This window comes from Patagioenas fasciata, chromosome 8 (genome assembly GCF_037038585.1).
Source record: "Patagioenas fasciata isolate bPatFas1 chromosome 8, bPatFas1.hap1, whole genome shotgun sequence".
NCBI classification, from domain to species: Eukaryota; Metazoa; Chordata; class Aves; order Columbiformes; family Columbidae; genus Patagioenas; species Patagioenas fasciata.
The window spans coordinates 33,586,862-33,613,639 of record NC_092527.1 but is presented as its reverse complement, the minus strand read 5'-3'; the positions used below and the strand labels follow the sequence as shown (position 1 = coordinate 33,613,639).

Below are 26,778 nucleotides of genomic sequence, written 5' to 3'. Positions count from 1 at the left end.
CTGCCAGTAGGTGAATTCTATACTTAGCCCTACACATTCAGGTTTGAACACAGATTTTTTTAAACACAACCCTTCCCAATGAAAAAACAAAAGGCACTACTAGTGAAAGATTTAGCCGCAAAATTCTCATCAAGTTTAAATTGTTCTGTGGCTCAATTCCATGCATCTCTGAAAATTCAGGACAGGATATTTGTACACTTTTGGGCATGCATTAATGAAACATTTTGTTTTCTTTGCAACCGCCAGAGCAATTAGCCAAATAACCTAAAGAGCAGTTAAAAAGGAAAGACTCACTCCAGGAGCTTTCCAATTAAGTCTGCAGGGATATTTCTGCAGCATGAGTCTCAAGGATCTGTGTGCTGGGTCCGTGCACCACGGTGGGACCTGCCTGTCATCAGAGACTGGGGTACGAGTCCAACTCAGACAGCCCTCACCTCCTCCCCACGAGCTCCTCTCATGATACCAAGTACTGACATGAATGATGCCCAGCTCCTTCTCTCCACAACATCACTGCGTTTGCTGCAACGCTCAACACCGTTTGTGTACTCAGAGGATCACCCTGCACACCTCCAGGGAAAAGGGTGTCCCATCACGGGCATACATGGTCTGAAATCCAAGAACATCTCAAGAGGTTACTGCAGAGGAAGAACAGCCTCTCTACAACAAAATATTCAATACAAACAAAGCAAGAGCTTTTAAAAGCCCTCTTGGGGCACTGCGAGTGGAAGTTGCAAGATCGAGCTTCCAGATGGCTCAGGATTGTGCACAGGTCTGGATTCACCCCACTGCCCATTTGAAGGGACAATGGGGGTGAATTTTTCAATCTAGACAAGATAAATCTTGTGGTTACTTGTAGGTATTCGTCTTTTCTTCGTATTTGTCTTTTCCTTCGAAGTGTAAACCACATGAGACCGACAGAAATTAGGGATCAGGCAGGGCAGACTGTGCAGCTTCAATTCCAGCCGCTCTGGCAAAAAACTCCCGAGCCCTCCAAACTGCCTGGTGATCCCAGACACCCACTGTCCACGCAAGGCAAAGAGGCTGAGAACAGTGAGCACATTTCAGATGGGTTTGCCTTCAGTTTTGCTTGTCATATTGTTTTGAAAACACATTTTTACCTCCTTATGAAAAATAAAAAAATAGATACCCTACCACACAGAGATTCTTTGTTCTTAGGGGTTCGGTCTACTTCATCGCTGTGTTCATTACATATTAGAAAAGCCAGGTGAAATAGTACTACAAGTCCTCCCACAAAGTAACATTTATATTTACTTCAAAAAGCCTCCCTGCAGAAGAAAATGCAGGAATTTTTTAAACCTTAAGGTGTTTTGTAAGAAACATACTGTACCAAACCACCACCATTTTGGGTTCAGAACATTTTTGCTTGGTACAAAGGAAGCTAAAAGCAAGTGTCTGCACAGCCGAGACAGCAGGTGGTAGGAACAGAGGACTGGTCCTTCACCCATAATCCTGCCCAAAATGAGTACAGTTCAGTCAGAGAATTCACTTTGCAGAGAACATGGAAGAACAGCACTGGTGTTCTCCTTAAGGCTGGAGGAATGCATGCATAAATAAAAAACAGTTTTAAAGGCGCTTGTTTTCTGTAGCGAGCAGATTTGGGAGACCCTCGCACAGACATACCACGCTCATCTTCACTTGCCTGTCCGCACCACCAGAACATTCCTATGTGAGAATCCAACTCTGGGGCACCCAGATCTCACCACTATGCTGGTGCAGACGTGTGAAGCAGATCAGGTGTGCGTTGAACATGCAATTTCAGGACAAACAGCACCCTGTCTGCTTAAAGGAGCATGCAAGGCACCCACCTAGGGTCTGCTTTACAACCCCAAAAACTTCCCACTAAAACTGTTTTACAAAGTCTTAATACCTTCAGTGAAATCACAGGTCAGAAAAAAAGAGAAATAACCATTAAAACCCTTAAAAACATGTGCCAGCCTCGTAACAGTACTATCCGCAAGCTGAATTCAAAATTTTGACCTAGCAAGCTTAATAGCGTACTATTAAAACAATTTTTCCCCCCAGTTTTCTTTCACCTTTGGACAGAGATAAGCAGCATGACTGTGCCAGAGCAAGATGCGAGAGGGTTACAAGACAAGTGAAGCACCTAAATGCAAACAAATGCATTGGTCTTAAATGGAGCCTCATGCTGTACCTTCCTCAAGACATGCTGAACATAATTTCAGTTTAATATTCTGTTTCTCATTATGGGCCTCGGAGACTCTCTCGAGCACCATGAAAAGCAGTATTAACCCAGCCCTCAGCACTGGGGGCAATCCAGCCAAATTATTCATGCCGGTCTTTTGCTTCCATTTTTGTAGTCTTAACTCAATGTCCTTAAACAAATCTGAAAGGAGGACGGCTGACAAATAGTACAGACTTTACTTAAGACATTACAGACAGCCATGTTCTGCAGCCCTGAGCCATTAAAACCTGCGCTGAAGCCAAGGGGAGTTTCATTGGAGCCGGGCGTAAAGGCTGCAGTCCTGACACACAGCTCGCGGTACTCACAGCCGAGCACTGAGAAGCAAGAACATTAAAAAAGAAAAAAGGAAGGAAAAAGAAAAAAGGAAAAAAGGGAGGAAAAATTTTCCCACCTCCCACTCTCCTCTCTCTGCAAATCAGCTATAAAGATTAGCCTCAAATCCTGATTTCAGAGAGAGGGGAAAGATAAGAAATGATTTGCAGGTGTTAGCATTTTCCCATAGATCTTCAGGGCAGTAGAACTGATTTCAAGATGAAAAACTGGCATGGGTACTTTTGCTGGGTAGATGAGATACGGCAACGTGGGTGGAGAACCAGTTTCTATCCCTATACGTTACACATTACGCTTGCACAGAAACATCAGTGTGTCCACGAAACACCCCTTATTGTTCCATAAAAAAATGAATCGTGTTTTCGCCAATGCAGAAGCAGGTGTAGAGCCTTGTGCAGGAGTGGCCAGGTCCCAGGTGCTGTGGGCAGGCACAGCAGGGACACCAGAGGAGCCCGACACATCCCAGGCCAACCAGCATCTGCAGCTGCTTCATCTCCCCCAAATGTCGCTACCCGCTCTAACTTTATTTACCAAAAATACGACCATTTTTACTCCAGGGAATGAATGTGACCTGGGGCGGATGCCAGGAAAAAGTGTAGAAAAAAGCTGCCCCTTATTTATTTATTTTAACAGAATAAGACAAAACAGTTTGCTGCTAGAAATAAACATGAAACCTTGCAGAACCCCCCTCCTCCCAAAAACCCCACTACTCCCCCCCTGACTCCCCCCTCTCCTCTCCCTCCAACATTGTAAGTAGCACAAAAGATCACATTACAAATGCCAGCTGTGGCTCTTTTGGAAGGTGGCCTCCATCTCAGAGGTAGTATATGTTCCTCACAGCCTAAGTGGTTGCTATGGTAAATATGCTTTTTATTGAATAGCAGAGGGAAACAGCTTTTAAAGAGACCCATAAGAACCCCATAAATGGTCAAAATGCAAGGCAGATCAACCTCAGCCTCCCTGGAAACAGGTTTCTCTTCATTTTCCAAAATGATCGGGATTTTTGATCCCTTTTTTTGTGCTGTCCACTTGCCTCCACCTCGCCCACACCCGGCTAGAGAGGGCTGGGGGAGCTGGGACCCCAACCAGTCCCCTGGCACAATGAGCTGCTTTGGCTTTTAAAGCCAAGCGCTCGCTCTCCTGCATACTGGGAGGATTTGGGAACAGGGGATGCTCAGCACAGGTGATCCCGCCACGCTCCACCTGCCCTCCCGGGCTGCAGCCAGCCAGGAGGAACCCGCTGCTCCCTTCACCATCACCTCCTGCAGCCCCACACTGCTCCCGTGCCCCCCGCCCGTCCTCCAGCACTGCAGTTAAACATCAATTAAAACAAGGAAGTTACTTTGGTTCATTTCTTATCAAGAATAAGAAGACAGCAGGTTTTGATGGCTGTATATATTTCCAAATAACCAGCCAAATATTTTTTCTCTGATCTCTTCCTCCAGTGGCAGCGCAAGTGGACAGGAGCGAAAAGCAATGTCATTCTGAAAAAGTGAAGCGACAAGTGCTAGATATCGACTTAGCAAATACCAGCCCTGTGCCCATCGCTCTCTGCTGTACTGAGGGATGGTTTAGAAGCTACAGACTCTAAAAGACAGGAAAGCTTTTTCTTTTTAAATACAAAACTGAGACACAGCAAAGGGATGAAACTTCAAGTTAAACAGACAACAATATAATAAGAAGCTCCTCAAAAATGTTTAGTGTCATTTTAGATTTCTAACAAAACCAATGTGCACCTTGGATGATCTACCAGCTATGTCAGCTTTAGACAGCGTAACAGAAGATAAAGAACGACAATGCAACATTGCAATGTTTCTTTTCCTGGGATTCACCTTGTCAGCCATTAGTTATAAAAAAGTTTTAAAAAATAAAATAAAATAAAATAAAACTTGATGACAAAGCATTTCAGAAAAATATTCCAACCCACTCCACGTCATCTTCTCCAGAGATAAGTTTCCTAGATGAACACTCAGAGCTAAGATGCTCCGTAACATTAGACGGCATTGACAGTGGCTATGGGCGAGGATGGGCCAATGCATAACACCACATAAATAAACAGTTTCTTTTTAGACCTCTATGAATGCTATTCTAGAAAGCAAAATGAAACCCCAAATCCCTCTCACGCAAATTTGTATGGAACATTTCAAACTCAACGTTGCTTTTACAACAGAAGCAAGGAAATTTAACTGGGAAGTTAATTAGAAAAGCTATTTTTACCTTATAAAGAAAGTTCTATATTTTGCAGGTAAGTAGTAAACATTTGGTAACACTTTTTATACTAAATGAGAAGTCATCACAACACGAAGGGACATGCACTCTATTGAGTTTGACTCTGTTGAGCCAGGTGACAAACTCTCCAACTGTTATTCAAGATTTCTTTAGTGAAGGGCGCAGAACAGGCTGGGTTTTTATGTTTTTAATGCTTTCCAAAAGCATCCTTTCATTCTCTTCAGTTCAACATTGTCAGATGTGCAAACCAGCCTGATTGGACTTCTTAGCCACTAAGTAATTGTGCAGTGTGCAAATTAAAAGTATTTTCAACTCCGTTCCCTCCTACTAGGCACATGAATGATAATTTCATAAACATCCCAGCAATAGCAAATGTATTCCCCTTCTTTTTAACATCGGCTCGTTAGGATTTTTATTTGTTTTGAACTATTTCTCTTTTGCTTTGTGTAAAATAAAATTGATGACAACCAATGCTATTACCATCAAATGCCTTGAAAAAATAACAACAAAGGAAGAACATCTTTCTGTGTTTACTTACAACAATATGTGCTGGAGATGGAGACCTAGCATCCTTGAGGGCTTGTCTACTCTGAAGGCTCCCTGCCTGAACATCAAGCAGTGGCCATTTCATCTGCAGATACTGGATGGAGGAAACAAAAATGGGGAAAGAAAAATGAGTTCAAAAAAGAAAGGCAAAAAAAATAACAAATCTCAGATAACATGGATAAAAATATATAAATTAAAACTCATGCAAGGAACTGAAACAAAAATTAAGACGACTTTGCATGTTTCTGGAGACAAAGTCTGTGCAGAACACTTAGCAATTCATACCACCACATTACAGTTTAGGAATAAGAAAATAAAGTAGATTGCAAAGATGGTATTACATTGATTTTTTAAATTGTAGCAAATCTAGAACAACAATAAAACCCACACAGAAATCAAATTCTAAAACCATGGAGAGGATGGGACAAGGGAGGGGAAGGTGGATTATCAGTCTCAGAAGAGTGAGAAAAGGTAACATGGGTTAAGAATATGATCTCATCATTTAATAGGTCACTTGTCATTCTTTTAACAAATGCATCATGTCAACTCTTCCACCTTCCCAGCACTGTACAAGCTCTAAAGGCAGAGGTCTACCCCAAAAAGACCCAGTAATGCTGGGTCTTAGAATGTATTTTCTCTACTTTTCACCATTTTAGAAGCCACCATGGATTATTTCCTTCTTGCTCACTATCGCCAGGAGGAAACCCACTGTCAAACAACCCTCAAGGGACTAGCACAGTGTAACTTATTCAATTACAAGACCAAACTTAATAAGCTCTCCTGTTGATGATGTTCAAGCCAGAGCAGAGCCTGGTGCACTCAAGCTCAGCTGTGCTGGCCAGGCGCTTGGGGACAGCCACTACTTCTTTACGTCACTGTCATAGGCACATGGGCTGAACCACAGCTTAACCACATTTCAAGAAGGAGCAGAACATTCCCACGGATTTAACCAGCATCAAGTATCGACCAAAACTTCAGCTCTGGTCATGCACATCCTCTGCTAAACCCACCAGAGGAGCCACTGTACCCCAGCCAGATTACACAGCAGAGCTCAAGGCTTCCACCAAATAGGTGAAGTCTTGAGCTGGTACCCAGATTGCTGCATCAGAGCCACTTGATTCTGACCAAACGCAGCCCCGCAGAGAAATCAGTTAGTCCAAACACTCCTCTGCACAGTACATCTAAATAGAATTTCAGCCCAACCTTTTCTCTCTGCATGGTGCTGCACTGTGCCAATTAGGCATACTGGTTAATAGGTGATCTCTAAAAGCTCTGTATTGTGGTGGAAGATATGTATACTGGCACATACTTTCAGCCCTCTCCCAGAACTAAGAAAAGCAGCTGTACGAATAGATCAGGCCACTGCAAAAGATCCTGCTTAGCACTAGACTCCAGCTGACCTAACAGATCTATTCCTAGAAAACACCTAAGAGAAACAGTTGTTTACCCATTCCACGGTGTTTTGTTTTGTTTTGAAGAGTAATCTTGAAGGAGAACCACACAGAAACAACCCCCAGCACCCCAGGCGAACAAAGGAAGCTGTATCTAAATCTCCACGAAGGAAGGAAGCAGATCTGGTTCCATGCTTTCAGCACATCACTATCACATTTGCTCACGTATGCAAAACATTTGCTAGCATGCAAGGCCTGTTTGCTGCAAGACCCTGGGCACAGAGGTGACCAGAAACAGCAGTCGGTGGGAGGATGCATTACCAATTCCCATCGCTTGGAGGGCCTGAGATTTCTGAGCTATTGGAATGCAAATAAACAAACCCCATACTCTGGATTTGTGCCCCATACAAGTTCCTGAAGTTCCAAGAAGTCTTGTTTTTATTCATCTTCACATTTGGGATTTGTGCAATGTGGACTAGAATGTTTCAGCACTTCTTAAAAACAAGAAATAAAACCCAAACAAACCAGAACTAGTCTCCTGTAAGCGACATTTCTAATTCTTATGACTCAATTGTAAGCCTCCAGATACTTGATCGCTTGTATCAAATCCCTGCTCTTCAATGTAGGTGACCACAACATAAATTTTAAAGTTGAGACGATGTTAAAGTAACTTTCTAACCCTTTGTGGTTTCAAAAAAAGTGCTTTAAAATGCAACCCAAGTGCAGAGAAAATGAACCCAAAACCTAAGCCAACTGAGAGCTTCTTAACTTGAGGGGAAATCTGATACATTTCAGATTTGCAGATGGCACTATTAAACAAGTCAACTGCTACATTTTTAGAAGTCCATCAGTTGTCTTAGGCAGTGATTTTAACACCACCTAAAGGGGCGTATGAACTTGCAGAAAGGGTCATGATGGGTCACAGCTACTACCAGCTTTCTCAGGTCTTCCAGCCAGCTATTGAAGTGTTTTTCCCGTCTTCCAAGGAAAACTTCCTTCCAGGATGTGTGCCTCATGGTACACAACTCCGTTTCAAACTCCACAACCATTTAGGAGAGTAAGAAGTTACTACGACCACAGCTAAAGCACTTACAAGAACCTGCCAGCTCAACTGGTGGCACTTCAGGAAATGGCCATGAAGCCATTACCCACCAAAATAAACCAACTGCCCTCAATGTTCCATGACCACTCTGTGGTCATGAGCAACCCTGGAATATTCCTACATCCATGACAACCCATGAAGGAGCTCAGGTCAGTAGCTGTCCTAAAAGACAGGCCAAGAAACACGTGGGCTTTCCGGAGACTGAGGCACTGACGCAGCAGCGTGAGTGCACATCCAGTCGGTTAAGTATTGCAGGGATTACAAAGCCTTCAGGACTGCCAGTACTGCTGGTCTTCACTAGCAATACACACCCTTAGAAGAAACAGACCAAGAAGGTATGGTTGTTCCACCTCGATCTCACAAGCGCCAGTACTTCCAGTGCAGGTGCTCCCACACCAGGGTGAGCAGCCTAAGTGCAAGATGAAAAGTTTCAGGTCTTACTGCTACTTTGCTTTTCTGCCTTTAAAACCCTCAGTCTGGACTCTACTCAGTAAAGTCCTTCTCTTACCCACCCCTGCCAAAGAGGATCCAAGAATTCTTACAGTACAAAGGCTAAAATGCAGCCAAAGCTGTTCCTCCTCTTGGACATCAATGTGGAGCCCAGCAGGAACAGTCCAAACCCAGAGGGCTCAATCTTGCACACAAGCACACACATGGACAGCTTCCATTTCTACCAGTGGGGGGAAAAATATAAAACAAACAGTCCCCATGGAAAGCAGAATCCCACACGGTTCAATAAAGCAACTTCCACAAGCTCTACCAAGTGGCCAGAATCCTGAGCAGCATCCCAGTCCCGCCAAGGGCGAGATGTTCTGTCCATCAGACAGAGGGCCAGAGCCCACGGCCAGTGCCTGTGTCAAGCTAATGAACCCACAGCTCCAACAGCAGGACGCTTGCTAAAGAAAAGAAGTCCAATTTGCTGGCGTCAAAACGCCAGCCCCGTTGATAAAGTATGAAATATTAGCATTGTTTAGGTGACGAGCCTGACTCAAGGCCTCCTCATCCAAGAATTGTCATGCCTGTAACACAATATTGATGTGGTGGCTTATAATTCTTACTTTACATAAAAGCTTCATTGTGTGCCAAATTCAATCTCCACAGGCTACCTGAGCCACAGATTTTTACGAGTCTACATTTCAGCGCTGCGAGTCTACAATACACATAATTTTCAATTATGTTAGGGCAGAACAGGATCACTGCCTATATAACATTACTGGTTGGAGGAAATGAGACTCAGCCCTACTGCCGAGAGAGCTAACTGGATCCAGATGGCGGGCCGAGCGAGGCGGCCGGCCCAGGGAGCGACGCTGGAGCAGCAGCCGCCCCCTCCACAACTCTCTCTTTCACCACGGAGGATGCCAAACCATGGCCAGAGCTGGGGTGGGAGGATGCTCGGGCAGGGGGGAGCTGCATCATGGCACAGGGAGGGCAAAGGAAGAGCGGGGAGAGGAGTGATTATTTCCACAGGTTTACTACTGCTGCCCTATGTCACGATATTCTTATTAAAGAGGAGAAAAATTAAGTCTTGTTGCAGTGGAGAGGTAAATCCTTTCCTTCCTCAAGCAACTAAATAGCAGGAAATCCTCTTCTCTCGGCTCTAAATGCAGATTTGAGCCAGGCAGTTCCTCTGATTTGCAAGGAGTCCACAAAAATCCGAAGCCGACTTTCCCAGCCTTCTGACACTGATTTTACATTCCTGCACCGGGGGGGGAAGGGAAGGAGGGAGGGAAGTTCCCACCATCCTGCTCCTGCTCAAGCTGGACACACACTCACTCCTCTCCTGCCTCTGTGTCTTAGTGTGGAAATTAGGATTTGCCTGTACAAACATTGAACTTTTCAACAAATTAACTCTAACAAATCTGCACAAATTATTTTGGAGCAAAACTGTTGAAATGGGCTCTGCTGGCCTGCTTTTACCATTTTTTAAAATAATGTCATCTTGACATAAGTATTATATTCCCTGTTTAACAATATGATCTGATGGGGACCATTAGCATGTGTGTGTTTTCAAAAAAAAAAAGTTTTATGGCAAGTCTTGGAGAGCTTAAGCAAAATAATTGTTAAGCTCCAGGCCTCTGCACAAAAATTAAAACACGTATGGGGCGAGCATACTTGAGAGAAACCAAAGCTTTTAAAAAGGCTGTTAAATTGTCAGCACAAGGGAAAAGGCAAATGATTTGAACAGCCCAGATTTGTTTTTGTAGAAGGGGAACAAAAAAAAGCCACCCCTACCCTCCACTCCTGCAAGCAGCACGTCCTCACCTCCCATCTGCAAACAGAAGGTCCTGCAGAGGCGGACCCATCGAGAGCAGCTCTGCGCGTCCACCGCCCCAAATACCTCCCTGGGCACCCGTGGGACAAACAAACATCCTTCCCAAGACTGCACAGCAGAGTTGGTCAAAAGCGGCTAAAACTCATATCCAAGTCTAGAGGAGTTTAGTGGGAACTCTTACTCACAGCCAGCAGCCACCCCCTGCGCAGGGGCCAAGCTCGCAGTGACACGTCCCCAATGGAAGGGATGGCACACAGGTGTTTCCTGCACCGGTGTCCAACCTGGACCTGCTCCCTTGTCACGCTATTGTTCTCACTGCTGGAATGCCCTACGAGTGATGTCTCACAGCACATAAATACATAAATGCAATTAAAAAAAAAAAAAAAAAAACACACTGTATTTTTAAACAGAGGGAAAGCTGCACAACACTTTCCAGCTCAGGTTTCCTGCAGCTGGTGCTTATTAGCTCCCAGGAACCAAAACAAGCAGGAACACGGCTCCTGGAGCCAGCTTGATGCCACAGGCCTCCAATACCTCTCCTAACCATGGGACCACCTCTCCACCTTCAGAGTCTGCGCTTTCTCCCTTAGATCTCAACGCACCATGCGAACAGACGTATTCCTGATCCTGGTTTTGCTGTTAGTCTCTCCCTTGGCCAGCGCTGCAGAATCACATGGAAGTACACACCTGGATACACACCTGGATGTCAACTGAGAAGCTTAGGAGTTTCTCCAATATTTAATAAGCAGCACTTCAGGACGGGGGGGACTGTATCTAGGCAAATTTTAACCAGAGATAATCCAGTAGTAACACAGGAGAGCACGGTGCTGAGGAGAGGGCTGAGATTTACAGGCAAGGTGACAGGAATGAAAACAGATCTTAACGAGACTGTAATCGCTCTCTGCGGACAAGAAAAACAGTTGCAAGAGGATTCTCATCTTGGTACCTACAAAGTAAGGTCTGTAACCTACTAGTGTCCCCACTTAAGTCAGAAAGCGAAGTCTCCAAGGATGTAAAAGTAGAGCCTCAGCTTTTGCTCCATCCCTTAATTTACCTCGATCCCTTATTGTCGGTCTTTAGTTATACTGTTTGTAGAGGTGTGCAGTGTGAGAATAAAATCTGAAGGATTTATTTTAAATAACTCAAGGAGATTGCTGAAGGAACTTTAAAAGGGCCTCCTATTTCTTGCAGATCTGCAGTGTCTGGAATTTTTTGTATGAGAAGTCATAGACACCACCCACAATGTTCAGCCCTTCTACAGAATGTGTAATGTACCACGACGAGGCACAGGGGAGCTGCTCGAAATAAGAGCAACAAGGCTCATTTCAATGAGACCGATCCGTTCCATACAAGAGATTTCTCCACTGCACTCAAGAAATGAAAGCATAAAATTGTAAAACACGGAAGTATTTATCACATATTTCCAACTTCTTTCTCTTTTCTTTTTTTTTTTTAAACTAATATCACCCTTTACACTATTGCAACAGTGCAAAAAACAAATCACTAAATAAAATACATAAATAGGGAAAAAGTGGCAGGAAAAATAAAAGGGAACTCATAAGTGTTCTATACCTGCACAGACACTTGCACATAGGGCATTAAGTCCTCTTCCCAATTTAAAAAGCCACTTATTCACCAGAACTGGTACCGGCCAAACCATCTTGTGATATATTCCTGAAGAAGACATTTCTAGTGCCTTGAATTTCCCATTACTGAGAACTTGAGTGACCTTGTCTCCTTCCCTTCCAGTAATACACAAGGAATCCCTGAAACGGGGGCCCTGAGTTGCCCATGTGAGTATTTTGCTTGTGGCTTTGTCACACTGCTGAAGCACTCACTGCTAAGGCATAAAGAAAAGGAGAAGGCAGAGACCTCCACAGCCTGAAAGTTACAGAAATATGTTAGTGATCAAACAGGTTGAGATCATCTCAAAGGAGGGATACCTGTGTCCCGGTTTTGTTAAAAACAAGTTTCTCTTTTAGTGAATTTGCCTGTCAGCTAAAGCCTTCATGTTAGCTCCATTTTCCTGGAGAACCCAACACGTTTTGGTTAAACCTAGCAATGGAATGCAAACTTATTGATAAGCACGGATGGACATCTCGTGAGCGGGGCAACGAGAAACCGATGATCGAGAGACTGACCAACGGTGTATAACATTCCATTCACGTGAATACTTCATATAAAAGTGGGAGATCACGAGGATCTCGTCCCTTTTCCCTTTTTCCTTCCCTTTTTTCCTCATGGCTGACATTAGGAGAGGACCTTGCTGGTCGTCCCTGCGAACTGAGGCCTAGTGACAGACTGAATCCAGCTCCGGTTGGCTACAGAGTCTAATCCAGGACTTTGGGTGCTGGCTCTGCAGTTGCTGAGACTTACAAGATTGGTTTTGTATATTTTGTATTATTTTCTCTATTCCTATTAGTAGCATTAGTAAAACATCTTTAACTTTTCCAACTCTCTTCTCCCTGTCCTTCTTTCCCTCCCGATCGCCTGTCCTGAGTGGGAAGGGGGAGAGGGAGGGGCAAAAGGGGGAAGTGGGGCGGGGGGAGAGGAGGTTAACAATACATCTGCCAGGGTTTGATTGTCACCCCGCAATCCTAACCCTCGACAACGTGAAAGCAGAAATCCAGTGAGCTGGAAGTGTCTCACTGAACAAGCCAAGGCAAAGATGAAGATGGACAAAGAGGATGCTCGTTTTGGGGTGGAACAAGGCACAAAGAAACAGTATGAATCCCATGGGCACCTCAACAACTGCAGTTACCTCTTGGGTAAGCAGTCAAGACTGAGTGGAGGTGGAGGAACATCCCACAAGCACCAGATCAGTAGCTTTCTCCTGACCCATGTCCTCACAGCACACGCAGCTCTTCTCCTGCACCCTGGATGAGATGCCATACAACAGCTACATCCCATTACCACTGTTCCATGTCACCCCTATTTACACTATTTTTCTATACATGCTGATAAGGGCCCAGAGGAGGCTGCTGCAGGGAAACGGCTAAAGAGAATAACCAGAAGCTTCCTTAAAAATTATTGCCTATGAAAGTTCACGCAGATTTAGATAATTATTTGCTTATTCTGACATGGATGAAAGGCATTCTTGCCATCAGTTCTACTGCAATACTGAAGTAAAACAGGTGTTTTCCTTCTAAAGAATGTGAGGTTCATAGACAACAGTTGACTTCTAGGATATTGATACTGAGCATGAAGAAGCTAAGTAAATGCTAATCAGCTACAGCAGGAATGAAAAATCAATTTTTTAGCTTTTCAAGAGGAAGAGTGTTCATGTGACACAGAAGTACAGCATTACTTTCTGCAGTTCACATGGTATCTCCACAAACAACTGCAGACAGTGTTTCTCGATCGCGGGTGGAGCTTGGGAAAGCACCATCACTTTTTTCACATTTAATTTGAAAGCCTCCACAGCCCTCACTGCACAAGTCAGCAGGTTGGCTGAGCACTATTTAGATGTCTACAAAGTACTGTTCCAAAAGACAGGCACAAATAAAAGCGTAATTTCACACAAGGAACAAGAACAAACTTCTTATCTACTTATTTAAGCCAGAAAAAAAAACCCAACTTATTCATCTTCAAACTACTTTCCCTAGATTTTCTGTGCAACCTGTTCTATTCCACTCAAGCATGGAGTTACCATTAGAGAAAGAAGGAGACAGTCATGATATTTCAAGCCTTTCTGGAGATATGGCTTGTTTAGACTCAAAGCTAAACCAGCCTCCAAAACTCACTGAACAAATTGATGTACAGACCCACATTTAATTTCTCTTCCTGGCAATCTCCCAGAGAGTGAGAGAACAATTGGTAACTAGTGTTCGCATGAAGTCCAAGAATGCATTTTATGGTCTATAAAATATAATTCCTTTCCTCCCCATTAAAGACAGTAAAAATATCTGACAGCATGTTAGAGACAGGGATCACGGCACTGAACCACCTCCATTCTAACAGAAGAGCTGCACCAGGGGAACCTTGCCTCCCTTAAAACTTTCCAGCTCTGTTACAGGCCTAACTCCATTTGTAAAGGAGGTACTACAACTTTAACTTTTGCAGCTACTTCTTAAATACTTTTTAAGGGGGAAAAAAAAATATCACAAACAAACACCCACCACACCGAGCACAGTGGCCAACCAGCCTAGTTGTACTCTCATATTGCAGAACATGTTTGCTCTGTCCTGTTCCCTTCTCACCCCAACACACTGATCCATGGCACAGGACAGCATGGTGGTGTAAGGAGCAAAAGGGGCTCTCCAAAACTGACACCCACCTTCCCCTGGCCTCCATCACTTGGATTCTAGAGCGGGAGTTACATGTTTCCTAATTACGGGAAGCATTGACCAGACTTCTTTGGTACTCTGGTGGTAATGCGCACCAGGAAAGTCATCTCTACAGACCCAAGATGCAAAATGACTGCTGAACTGGTACCACTTTCCACTGCATTTATGTGTGAGAAGGAAGGACAGACAGAAGCCTCTTCTCATGCACCTCTGTCCTGGATCAGCACTACCTGCCTTCATCTTTCGTTCCTATCATCTACGATGGACAGCTGCCCAATCTGCTCTCCCAAGCGTTTACTGTTTGTGGGGCAGGGAAAAAAACAGAGTCTGATTTGGTTTCTTATGGGATGGAGGAGAAGGAGGACCAGGGCACAGCAGTGACCCTCAGCACTGTACCCTGCTTCCACAAGACCGAATCCAGGCAAGCGGCTTGTCACACAATTTCTGCGAGGAGCTGCACAGCTTCAGAAGCCTCGGTTTACAAAATCTGAGCCAAAGAGGCTCAGATTGATAAAGCGCTCAGCACCTTCAGTTATCAGAAGCCACCAGACGCATGACAAGGGCGAGATGGGAGATGGATGCCCTGGAAGGTTTATCTTCTTCTGAAGGGGCCTTTCAGACTATTTGGCTTGTTTTGTTTTTTTATTTTATTTTTCTTCTTCACTATTTGATCAAAATTCTCACCTCATGTCCTGTGAAGCACCTGCAAATGAGGGGTGGCATCCCTGACCAAAGATGCTACGGGAGAATTTAGCTGTTTGCTTGTTATTTTATCGTCGCCTAATGGGGGGGTTTTACTGAAAGTCATCTTTTCTCCTGCTGTTGGGTAAGCGAAACTCATGACTCGAATCACTACCACAAAAATTCCTGTCGATGTAGCAATTCTGGGTGAGCCGCTGGGAGCCACTCTCTAGTAAACCCAGAAAATTTCATACCAAATTTCCTGTCGCCTCCCTTGCGGTTTTTATGTGCGATGGGTCTTCAATGCAACAAGGCATTACTGCAGAATTGATGGCTCCAAGGGTTTCAGGCCCTCATGAAAACCAAGAACTTGCAAAATTCTCTTTCCCCAGGGTTGGTAGCTTCTATCTTTTTTTTTTTTAAAAAAAAAAAACACGCAAAAAGTTAACTCAAAAATGTAACCTAAAGGCAACCTCAGGGAAAAGTCCCAGAGATAACACTGAAGCCAGCAATATTCTGACCTCCTATGAGAAGGTGGGAAGCTTGCTGTTGAGGTTATTTGGTTTTTCAGAAAGCTCGCCTTGGGAAAACGGTCCACATTTCTCATCATAATCTTTTAGCTCAGATGCATGGAGATGTCCTTCAAAGATGTAAAAGAGGCTGAGAGTCCCTTCAGCTAATTGTGCTGGCTGAGAAACAAAACCTGTGGGCTGGTGCAGGATTTGTGTCAGACTGACCTTGTGCGAGCCCAGCTACTCCTCCGAATGGAACCCTCCGCCAGGATCCTCCTGCCACTCAAGTATCATCTTGCTGTAACAAATTACTCCTAACCCAGGATTATGGCTCTTTCCAAATCCCTCCTAGAGAGCCAGGAAAGAAACGTTCCCTCTCAGGATTCGGCACCAGTTGTTTCCCCTATCAATAATCCTTCTCTTTGCTACTCCGACGGCGTTAGTCCATGGGGCCGGCGAGACTCGCACCAGTTTTCCTTCCAAACAAAAGCTGGATGTCTCACTTGTCCATCAGAAGAGGAAAAGTTGAAGGCTTGCCTTCAGATACTCATGGAAAAGACACCTCGTCTGGCCCAGAGGCAAAGCTGGTTAAGTAGGAAGAATTATATTTAGGCGGAGGACTAAGTGAATCATTTGGGATGAAAGCAAAACCAAACAAATGAAGTATTCACTAAATCTGTGCTGTCACCTCTTGTTCCTGGGTAGCCACCCCATGTATTTATTTTCTGGTTTCCTCCAGCACCACCAAAACAATGAAATATGCATTTACGGTATTTAAATGAAGTATTTTAAAAATATTCTTAGTTGAATCATCAGCCACACAAACTCTTCCTCAAGAACAAACAAAATGTTGGTTTTTTTCTTAAAGGAGACGCAGACGGACAAGATGAGAAAGCAAATACAGTCTAGAATTGAGACCACTCAATTATTTTTCCATATTAAAAAGGTACTCCAATGAAAATAAGTGCAAGTCCTATAAAATTCAAATAATGGTGTGGCATTTGAAAGGCATTCTGAATATTCACATAATAGTAGTTTACACATTAAATTCAAGCAACTTCTGTTGACATATTTTAGGGACAAATATGTACAAAATATACTACTGGAAGTTTTGGATAAATGTTTTTGTTTATTTAGAGAGATAAATTTTCTTAAGTCAAAACAACTATAGCGGCCTGTCCACTCCCTGAGCTAAACTCACACGAAACAAAAGTCAAACATCACAATGCAATGTCACAAAATAATCCTTTCAATTAATTGGGGGAAAAAAGGGAAAATCCACTTTTTCAAACAGCAAGTCGAAACCATAGACTGCTCAACGCATCTGGAGAAAGAGAAAAAAAACCCACATATTTTCTTTTGCATAAGGAAAAATGCAACATGCGCAAGCCTGCATTTTCCACTCAAAGGGTGGAGGGGAGAGAGGCAGGAGAAAGAAATAGTAATTAAAACAAAAACGAACAAAAACAACCCAGTAGAAATGCTGGCTGGGAAGAGGCCTCTGTCCCATGGAGAAGGGTATCAGCAGCTCTGCAATAGCTCATGTCCTGGAGGGACTCTGCCCCATGCGCCAAATTCCTGCGGTCGAGGAAGAGGTTTGTTTTGGAGAGGTGAGAGTTGCTTTTCTGCAGCAATCCGGCAGCAAACACCTACCCCATGGCCCCGGGGAGTGCAGCCCCACTCCCCCAGACACAACACACCCCGCTCCCCAGATTTGCATTTGTCACACGTTTATGCCACAGCCCCAAAGTTAAAACAAAGGAGTCATCAGAGCAGCCCCGAGCGCCTAAATCTGTAAATAGCTGAAAATGTTGCTCTTGTTGCTAAATATAGCGCAGGCATTTTGAACTCGCTGGCCCACAAGGCAACTTTTATATTTATTTATTTAAAGGACCGTGGTTTGGGAACACTGAGTGTTTTTTAAGCCTGTTCATGTGTATTATGTTCTCTGTCTCTTGATACAAATATGAAAAAAAAAAAATAAAGGAACTTAGCAGGTACTAGAAAAACAACTTCCACTTAAAATAGCCAGAAAGAGCAGAAAATACATATTTGGCTTTGTAACAGGACCAAAATCTCCTCCAAGGATGGTAAATCAGGTTCACACAGAGTTAAACGCAGAACAGCTTCCACCCCCCTACTCCGATGCACCCAGCAATGCCTCGCTCCCTATGGGAGTTTTTTCCAGGGCTGGGTACATCTCAGCAGTTGGGATGGGGGATGCGGAGGTAGGAGGAAAAGGGACCCCCAGGAGCACCCCCCGGCTGAGAAACACCTGCAAAACACTGCGTTCCCAAGGAAAAGGCATCTGTAGTTGTTCACAGTCCCAAAGCCAGCACAGGGCAGCCTATTCACTACTAAATCCTGGGAGCTGGGCACCGCTCCGCAGGAGGGTGAGAGCTGGGGGGTGCAACAAGACCGTGCAGGAGGCGAGGGCAGGGATGGATCCCTGGGGAAAGGCTCTGGGAGCCGCCAGCCCAGCCCTGGACCACCCAGGAGCCTGAGACGCAGCACCCACCTGCGGGATGCTGGGCACAGCAGGACCCCCAGGGGATGGGGTGGTCCCCACAGGGGTTGGGGGTGAAGATGGGGGGACACGTCAGACCCCCTGGGAGAGCCACAGGCAAACCAGCCACACTGCAGCCTTCACACACCTGTGCTAATTGCCTTGGACCTGCAAGTGTCACATGCATATTTTAGGTTTTAGCTTTACCTTCAACCGAAAACAAAAAAAAACCACAAAACAAAACCACAAGCACAAACCAGTATCAATTCGAGGTTTGTTACAGCTGTCTTTAAAAAAAAGATAGAAAGAAAAAAAAAGAAGGCTTTTTCTTAGCAGGGCAGGGGGTGGAAGGGGCTGCATCGACAGCTCCACTAGCCAGAGGCACTTTGCAAGGAGGAAAGTAGAACTCAAGATGTGGGCAGGCCTCAGGTTTCAGAGCCTCAGGGCACATCCAAGAGACACCAACCTCTTTACTGAACAGCCGGGAAAGCAAAGGCTCCAATCTTACAACATTTTATAATCTTATTGCGGACACTTATATTTTATAAGTTCTCAAGGTTGAAGAGGCTGGGGCAGGGAGGGACACGACAAGCCGCGTTAGCTGTCTGGTGGGGTTTTGAGAGGCAGTTTTGTTTTTTAAAGACGAGGTACGATGACTGTATACAAGGGTAATTATAAATGAAGCCAGTAAGGATCAATGAGCTCCCTTTCACAGCAATAGCTTATTTATTTATTTATTTTAAAAATCACAGCACAGCATTTCTGTTCCATTTCCAAGTCAAATTTGTCCTAGGTGGAATTAAGAGAAGAAAAACTGGGTTCCTAAACAGATTCTTGAGAGAACTAATAGACTGAAGAGCATCTGCACAGGACAACAAGTTGAAGGCAGTGTTTCTGCACGCCGTACGGCTAACCCGATAACTTCAGGAGGGACCTTTCATCTCAACAGACCTGCACGCTAAGGAGCTTACCTCTCACATGTAACATCAGGCTTATTAAGCAACGTGTGATGATACAATAGCTGCTAATTACTGAAAATTATTATTCTTTTCCTCCTGCTCCCCCATAAACAGCTCTGGGATTTGCAACGTATTGTTTGTAGGATGCTACCTGAAGGGCAGAGAGAACTCAAACTGCCCTGTCCTCCCCATTCCTCGGCTGATCCCTCCCAGGGAGCTTTTCCAGTGAGAGCTATCAGGGGTAGCCCAAGTACCATAGCAAAATTCTTCTGACTGTGTATGGGTTTAAACAGAATAATTAGCTCCGTTCTGTTTAGGGGGTTGGGTTTTTCTTTTTTTTTTTTTAAAAAAAAAAAAAGAAATTATTACCCAGCAAGCAGAACAACAGCAAAGGAAAAATGCAGGACCTCCATACAATCATCTACCACCTCTTCCATCAGTCCAGGAAAAGATCGGCAGCTGCCGTAAGACCGGCTTCGGGTTGTCATTCTGTGGAGCTGGGTGTTTTGCCATCACTCAAAAATTAACACGCCTCACTGTCCCTCTAGAAAGAGCCCTGTGGTCTCATCCTGTGGGGTCATTACCCGCCAGAGCATTCCACGTTTCCTCGAGAGGGCACAAATGTCCTGAACTCCCACACACTTAGAGCAGTTAATTCACTCAACAGGGCAAAGTATTCAGGTCAAGATTTTTCCACGAAGCAGTAAGGACTTGGGTGCCTGATTGGCTTTGCTCCTTTGTGAATCCCATCCCCTGCACTGGTGAGTGATTTAAGACCCACACCAAAGCTCTGCTCAAGAGGTCAAAATTTTGCAAAAATATAATGACTAATACTTTTTTATTTTATGAACCACTTTACAGAAGTTTGCATTGTATTGGACAAAGTGCTCTCACTCTAAGTAATTTTAAACCTTCTGTCTGAGTCTATTAAGGTCTCTAACTTTTCTCCAAGTCTCCTATTTTCTTCCAGAATGAAGAATACGCCTCTCTCTGGGGACTTAAGAGTATCCTTGGTGTACCTCTCTCATATAAATGTGTTTGAAAATAAACAGAGACCTTTGGTTTTACTTTACTATAGTTTAACACTCACATCAATCATTCCACACACGTACACACCAAACTACACTGCAGACAAACCCATGTCCTACCAGTCCTGCATAAAAATGCTTTAAACTTGTAAACATCACAAATCAAGCCAATTCATCCACAAGTGTCAAGTGCCTTGGTAAAGTCTTCAGTGTTTTGCCTCTCAGAAAGTCCAATTCCAACATCCTTATCACCAATACCAAATTATGAACTACTTGTGACTACCCTGTGCTGTCTAGTAGTGTCCACCTAATACCCCAAGCCATGCAGAAAGGTGCCTGGCTGTGCACAATCATGCAAAATCATGCAAAATTCCCCACCATTGCTTGGGTAGGCAATGGTAAGAGATTTATTTCTTTATTATTATTATTAAAAGTAGGGAGAAGGTAATTGTTTGCCAACAGATGATTAGCTTAATCACTTTGAAAATGGAGAAAATCCAGAAATGACAAAGTGCAGGCAAACTGCAGGGCAGGGCTGCGAGGGTGCACACCCGGCCACCACCAGCCGCTGGTACCACCGAGTAAAGCAGCTCCCTGGACAACCATCCTGCTCCTTTCTCCTGTGCAGGAGGAATTTAAGAGAAAAAAAAAAAAAAGTAACAAAATAAAACGACAAGCCTGCCCTTCAGTAGAGCCTAGATTAATTGCGAATGCAAATGAAGCCCTTCTGCAGCACTAGAGTCCATTTCCAGGGAAATGCGTGCGCTCGCCTCTGTTTACTCCGGCTCCAGCAATGCAGCACAACCTTCAGTCAAGCTATTAACTTGAACGTTGAACTTCACAGCGCTGGCTGTCTTTCTCAGCCATTCTTTTGATGTTACCTCCAAAGCAAAAGATCAAAGACTTTGAGTGTGGTGAGGGGAAGTCCCAGGCTCTTAGCCTACCAGCCTGTGATATATGTTAAAATCCTGGCCAAAAGAGAGAGCGAAGGGGAAAAAGAAAGGAAAAGCTCGCGAAGAAAGCATCCTAGCAGAGCGGTGACACGAGGAAGGGGTGCAGCAAAATCCACATGCCTTACCTACCCGGGTTCACGACCCCAAAAATGAGGCTTCTTTCTCTGCCCCTGAGCTATCAGCAGAGCTGGGTTGCTCCCTAAAATCTGCGGCATCCTCATCACCCCTTCTACCATGAAGCTGCACCTTGCACATTGCCCAGAGAGACAGCAGATGTGTGCCAGCAGCACATCCCTAATGAGAACAGCACCCCTGGTCAGTACATTTTGCAAACCCACAAGCTTTACAGGACTGGGGGAGACAACACAAGACCAGGGCTCTGCGAAACATCGAATTTCCGCATTCGCCAAAGGCTCCTGGGCCATTCTGAATGAGTCACGCGAAAATAAACCCTTTGCCTCAGCCTTCCTGCTTGTAAAACACGGATAATAGTGCCCTGCCAGGATAACAGCCTGTTCTTCCTTGTGGAGCCCCGAGCTGGGCGGCGCGAAAGGCCACGCTGCTATCTGCAGGGGTCCAAGTCCACACACCCCCTCCTGTGTCACCGCACCCCGGCAGGAGGGGACACCCACGGCAGGTCCCTGGGGACACGCAGCTCCCACGGCCCTGGGTGGGCGCAGGGGCCGCTGGAGGAAGGGGCTGCCAGGGGACAAGGTGGTTTCTGCCCCGTCTCACCATCGTCTCCCTGGAGCACATCTGGACGTCTCCGGGAAGGCTGGTCCTGCACGAACACATCTAGAAAGAAACTGCTTTTCCCCTCCCTCAGCCTGGATTGTTGGGGTTTTTTCATTCTTGTTTTTTTCGTTTGTTTGCCTGTTCGGGGCATTCCTTTTATTTGTTTTAGTATTGTATCATTTTTATTTTAGCCATGTGTTTAGAAGGGGACAGGACAGGGGCAATCTTTTCCTTTTTTTATATATAATTTTTTTTAAAGATTCTGTCCAACCATTTTCCCCTTCCTGAGCCTTTTCTTGGGTTTATTTATATTCCCATAACACACAACAGCATTCCAGATTTAGATGGTGACACTTGGTTGACACGGTCAAAAGTGGATCCAGTGCAGCCTGCCTGCCAAACCAAGCCCCTCATCCATCAGCTGAAGTCCTTTTACTGCAGGGTCATGAAGGAATCACAGACTGTTTTTCATTCCTTTCTACCAATGTCCCTCCTAACTCTAGAAACCAAAACCCTCTTACACTTGTCAGCTCCTCCTCTTCCCCACCCCCATGAATTCAGCTCTTGGCATTCACCAGCATAAAAAGCCATGGGATTCAAAACAGAAATTCTTCAAAACAGAATTCGTGGCATTAAGCAGTAAGTAGGATATTCTGATTTTATTGTACTTTACTTACTCCTACTTAGCTCTAATCCTCACTCCCTAGACAGGGGCTCGCTCTTGCTCTCAGCGAAGTCGATAGGAATTTGGCTATTGACTTCAATGGAAGTGGGATCAGATCCTCACATCTGTTGCACAGGGCTAGCAATATGCAGAGAGAAAAAAATAGGTGGGGAGACAAAAGGAAAAGAGAAAAACCTCAATACTGAATCGTGAAATGATAAATGAGCTTGGATTGGGATCGCAAATAATGGATGGATATCAGGGAGCTCTGGATCTCCAAACCTCAGGTAATATCACCAATTCCTAGACCAATTTCTCCTTTCTTAAAAGGGCAATTCAAACAACTACAGGAAAAAAAAAAAAAGAGCCATAACAAAAAATAACCCCTCCAGTCACACTTTTGAATACAAAAGGACCAGCCAGGCTTCTCAGTAAAAGCTTCTTGATGAGGAGGAATCCCTGGGTTCCCCCCCCAGCCCTCCTGTCCCCGTGGATTTGGAGCAGAAGGCGAGCAGGTCGGGCAGGACACGCGAGGAGGCGGCAGATCCCAGACAGAAGAAGATGAAGGCGAAGGAGCAACGTGAGAAGTCAAGTACGACTTGCTGCTGCTCCACAGCACAAGAAGGATCCAAGATAAACAAGACCTAGATCTGGAACGTGATCCTGCCCTGCGTCACAGCCCCACGATAATGGACCAGGAGTCAGGATTTCTTGGCATCAAACACACTATCGGCAATAAACAAGGCAGTTCTCTAGAGCTACAAGGGACGCAAAGGGAGATGAGGAGGGAAGAAGCAACAAGGCAGAATTATCTGTGTATCAGCCAAACAACTAAACAAAATGAGTATGCAAAGAAGCAACTACCAAAACGAGGATGGGAAGAAAGAAAATGAGATACTGAAATACATCTGATATGCCCCTACCTGTGGAGATGCCATTCAAAAAGTAGGCATCTTGGCAGATAAGCTTCTCCCTGTGACAAATGGAGGGCAGCCCCAAGATTCAAATTCTCCACCTAAACCTCTCTAATAGCACCAAGAACTTCAAAGTCCCCTACAAAAATACTAAAAATAAGAAAATATATAACAATCTAGCTGCGTCTCCAAAATTCCTGAAGTCTGTTTGTTCTCTGTACTCCATGGCAATCAGAACAGCTGCTCTCCCTTCTCCATTTATACTCCATTTCAAGTTGTGGTTCTTACTACGTGCAGTGTGTTCGCTGTGCCAGGAAAAATCACTTAGCTTGGAAAAAGCCAGAAAAAGACTGGTGAAACTGGGAGCAAAAAGAAGGCAGGGACAGCATTTTGCTAAAGAAAACAAAAAAGTAAAGACGACATTTGTGTTTAGACAGGAGCTAATATAGTGCCTATAGCCTTCCATCCACCCAAGCACTTAAGCACCTGCTTAACTTTTAAGCCGAAGCAGCCCTGCGGGTTTCAGTGCATGTCAAGGCACAGAGGTGCTCCAAGGCACGGCCAGAACGGTGCCCGAGCGGTGCTGGCCAAGTCGCTGGCATTTATTGACTGCACATATGGCAGGAAGAGCTTTAAAGCCGCACAGCAAGTGGCTTTCAAAACCATCAGACCCACAAAGAGAAATCAATACAATTTGCTTCTAACTACCCAGTCGTCAAGTCGCGTTTTTATTCCTGACCCACTTTCTTGCTCCCCCATCCCGCCTGATCCAAGATGCCCCAGATGCACAGGTGTTGGGATGGAGGGATAACCTATGTCAGAGCAAAGGGACGCGATGGGAACCGAAGGAGAACGTCACGTACCGCTTGCACTGTAAAAAGTGACCTCCTGCAACAGAAATCCTCACAGAATTAAATCCCTTATAATCCCATTTAGCAGAAATAAGGTAGAGCAGTATGCTGGTGCTTAAGACATTTTAGTCTTTAAGAAAGCACATTTTGTTTAAAAAAAAACCAAACCCCACTTCTCTTGAATGGAAGAAATTTTAAACCCGAGTCAAACTTCCCTGTGAAGGCACTTTTGGTTTGTTGGGCTTTTTTAAGGAAGTTACAGAGAATAAACCCTTGAATATTTTCACTCTTCCCAAATGTAATTATTTTTATAGCGGCCCATATACATGCTACTCTTGTTCACATGTACAAATAAACGTGCTGAGCTAATACTAAAACAACAATGGACTGCAGTAAGACTTAGAAGCCGTTTGACAAGAATATACAAACACAAGCAAAATAAAACATACGCTGCTTCCCAAATTAAGAGCTGCTAATTGTGTTTACAATTTCTTTCCCACCGGGAAATGCTATCTGTGGTCCAGCCGTCCACGTTTCCCTCTCCCCCGCAGCAAATGACCTACCAACTAAGTACCAGCTTTATGCTCAAGTTGGTCAACTGGGTTTTTGCTTAACCCACAGGCATTTTTCCTATTTCAAAGTTTCTATTAACTCCCTACTGATGTACCCTAAAAGAAGTTTTAAGGGCTTGGAAGCACATAAATAAAATAGACTTTGCTGGACCAGCACAGCCAAATGAAAGCCTTTCACCTGCAGTGGTGGTGATAAAAATTTTAGATGCAGCCGCACACACAGCCCCTCCATAGAGTTAAGATAGCTGCGATTTCCAGCCATTCAGCAATCTCCTGGCCACGGAGCTGCCTCGGCTACACCGAGACAAGCATCAGGACAGGACCTGGGGTTTGGGTTGGGTGTCCTGGGAGTTGGTTTTCTTCTTCTTTATTTTTTTTTCTGGCTGTAGCAGAGCCCTCTTTAGCTGCAAGGCTGAAAGAAGCTGCTAGCCTGTACAGTGATGATAAGAAACCTGGAAGAGGAGAGGGAGATGGTGAGGAAGAAAAGGTGGGAGGAGGGAGTGTGACTTGATGTGAAACCCTGAAGCAGAAAAATAAAGGTCTGCTTCAAAGCTAATGCTGTGTACTAAACCTTCTGCCCCTGTTTGCAATGTAAGGCGCACCCCCAACTACAGACAGGCTGTACCTGCAAGGTGGGAACTCTCCGAACAGTGACCAGAGAGTCTGCTGCTTTACTGACACCGTTCGAGCCACTAAAAAATGGGTGAGTGCAAAACTGACCCATCCTCTGTGCTGTCACACCAGCAAACCCAGCCAGAGCTGCTTATTTGTCCCTTTCCAGAACCTTGCAACTACCTTTGCACAATAAAAATTGACAAAACCAGACAAAAAAAAAAAAACTTCAGCACACCTGTATTACTATTGTTGTTCTTATTTTAGTCCTGAAGTGCTTTCCACATCTAAATGAAACTCCTACTGTGAGGAAGTGTCTAACAGCAGATTCTGTTTAAAAACTTACTACAGAGTCTCAAGTCACGGCTCTCATGTAACATCGCGCAATTAACTCTTTCCACAAAGTTCATTTGGCAAAACAACCAGCAATCCTGCTCTTTTCTCCTAATACAGCTTTGTGCTGCACCCCCGCATCAGATGTTAAGTTGAGAGCATTTTAGGTACCGTCTGGTCTACAAAGCCACAATAAATTACGCCGTGCCCAGTTGCATGAATGAAATGAACACTTGTATTCATTTGAAGTATATTTGCGTTAGTGTAAGAGGACCCTGCAGATAATCCCAAATTTTCTAATGCCTTACACTTTCCACTCACGCGTCAGGATTAAAATCCCCATCCCTGAGACCACTGGTTCAGCAGAGCATTCTCGCCCAGCCCTGAGCCATTGCTCTTCACTCAGCCACAGGTCCCAGGGGCCAAACTTTGTTCTGTTCTTCATCAGCAAACCTAAACAAACACCTATCTCATCGGTACCGGCCCGTTTTGTCTATTCTCAGGTTCGCTCTTTTGCTGGAATTAAAGTAGTTTTCTTACCTTCCAGAGCCCCATCACGTCTGAACCTCCCTGGGTACACGCAAGCTTGGGTTCAGAAGCCCTGTGGTGGGTGAGACACCGGGCAACGCTCATCATTGTCACCACTACTGACAGCAGTGAAAAAGGGGGGTAGAAAAGCTACCAAAGGCACTGTGTATCTTCATATACAAAAATGTTTTCCCTCATGAAAGAGATGTCAATATACCAAAAAGCATACAGATTTCATAAAGGGAAAACAAAGGGATGCTGACCTCAAAAAAAAAAATCAAACAGATATTCTCCACATTCCTTATTACAGACGTGAGACCATTCCCACTTCAGTTCCACTGGGGTGGGATTTCTCATACATTTCACATGCAAAAATCCCAGTGAAAGCAGGACTTAGGAAGAGAAAACACACCGTATCCTTGGCTGCTTTAGATCAACTTTGCTAACACTCGCTAAATATTCTCGGCAAACCTGCCCCGTAGCCTCTTGTGAAGATGCAAACCCTTCCCCACCATTTCCCAGGCAGACGTCCAGAACCCCAGAGCAACTC

The 26,778-nt window shown here is 44.6% G+C and overlaps 1 protein-coding gene across 19 annotated transcripts in view; it reads right to left on the bottom strand.

Annotated features, from left to right (window-relative positions):
• The window catches only part of TCF7L2 (transcription factor 7 like 2), a 178,336-nt gene that overhangs the window by 109,413 nt on the left and 42,145 nt on the right, over positions 1–26,778 (bottom strand). For 16 of the 19 annotated variants that reach the window (XM_065843176.2, XM_071812148.1, XM_065843171.2 and 13 more), the window contains exon 4: positions 5,322–5,423. The exons of the other annotated variants lie outside the window; for them this stretch is intronic. In XM_065843176.2, the coding sequence (XP_065699248.1) occupies positions 5,322–5,423 (102 nt within the window). The remainder of the gene's footprint in view (positions 1–5,321; positions 5,424–26,778) is intronic. 19 annotated transcript variants of the gene reach the window in all.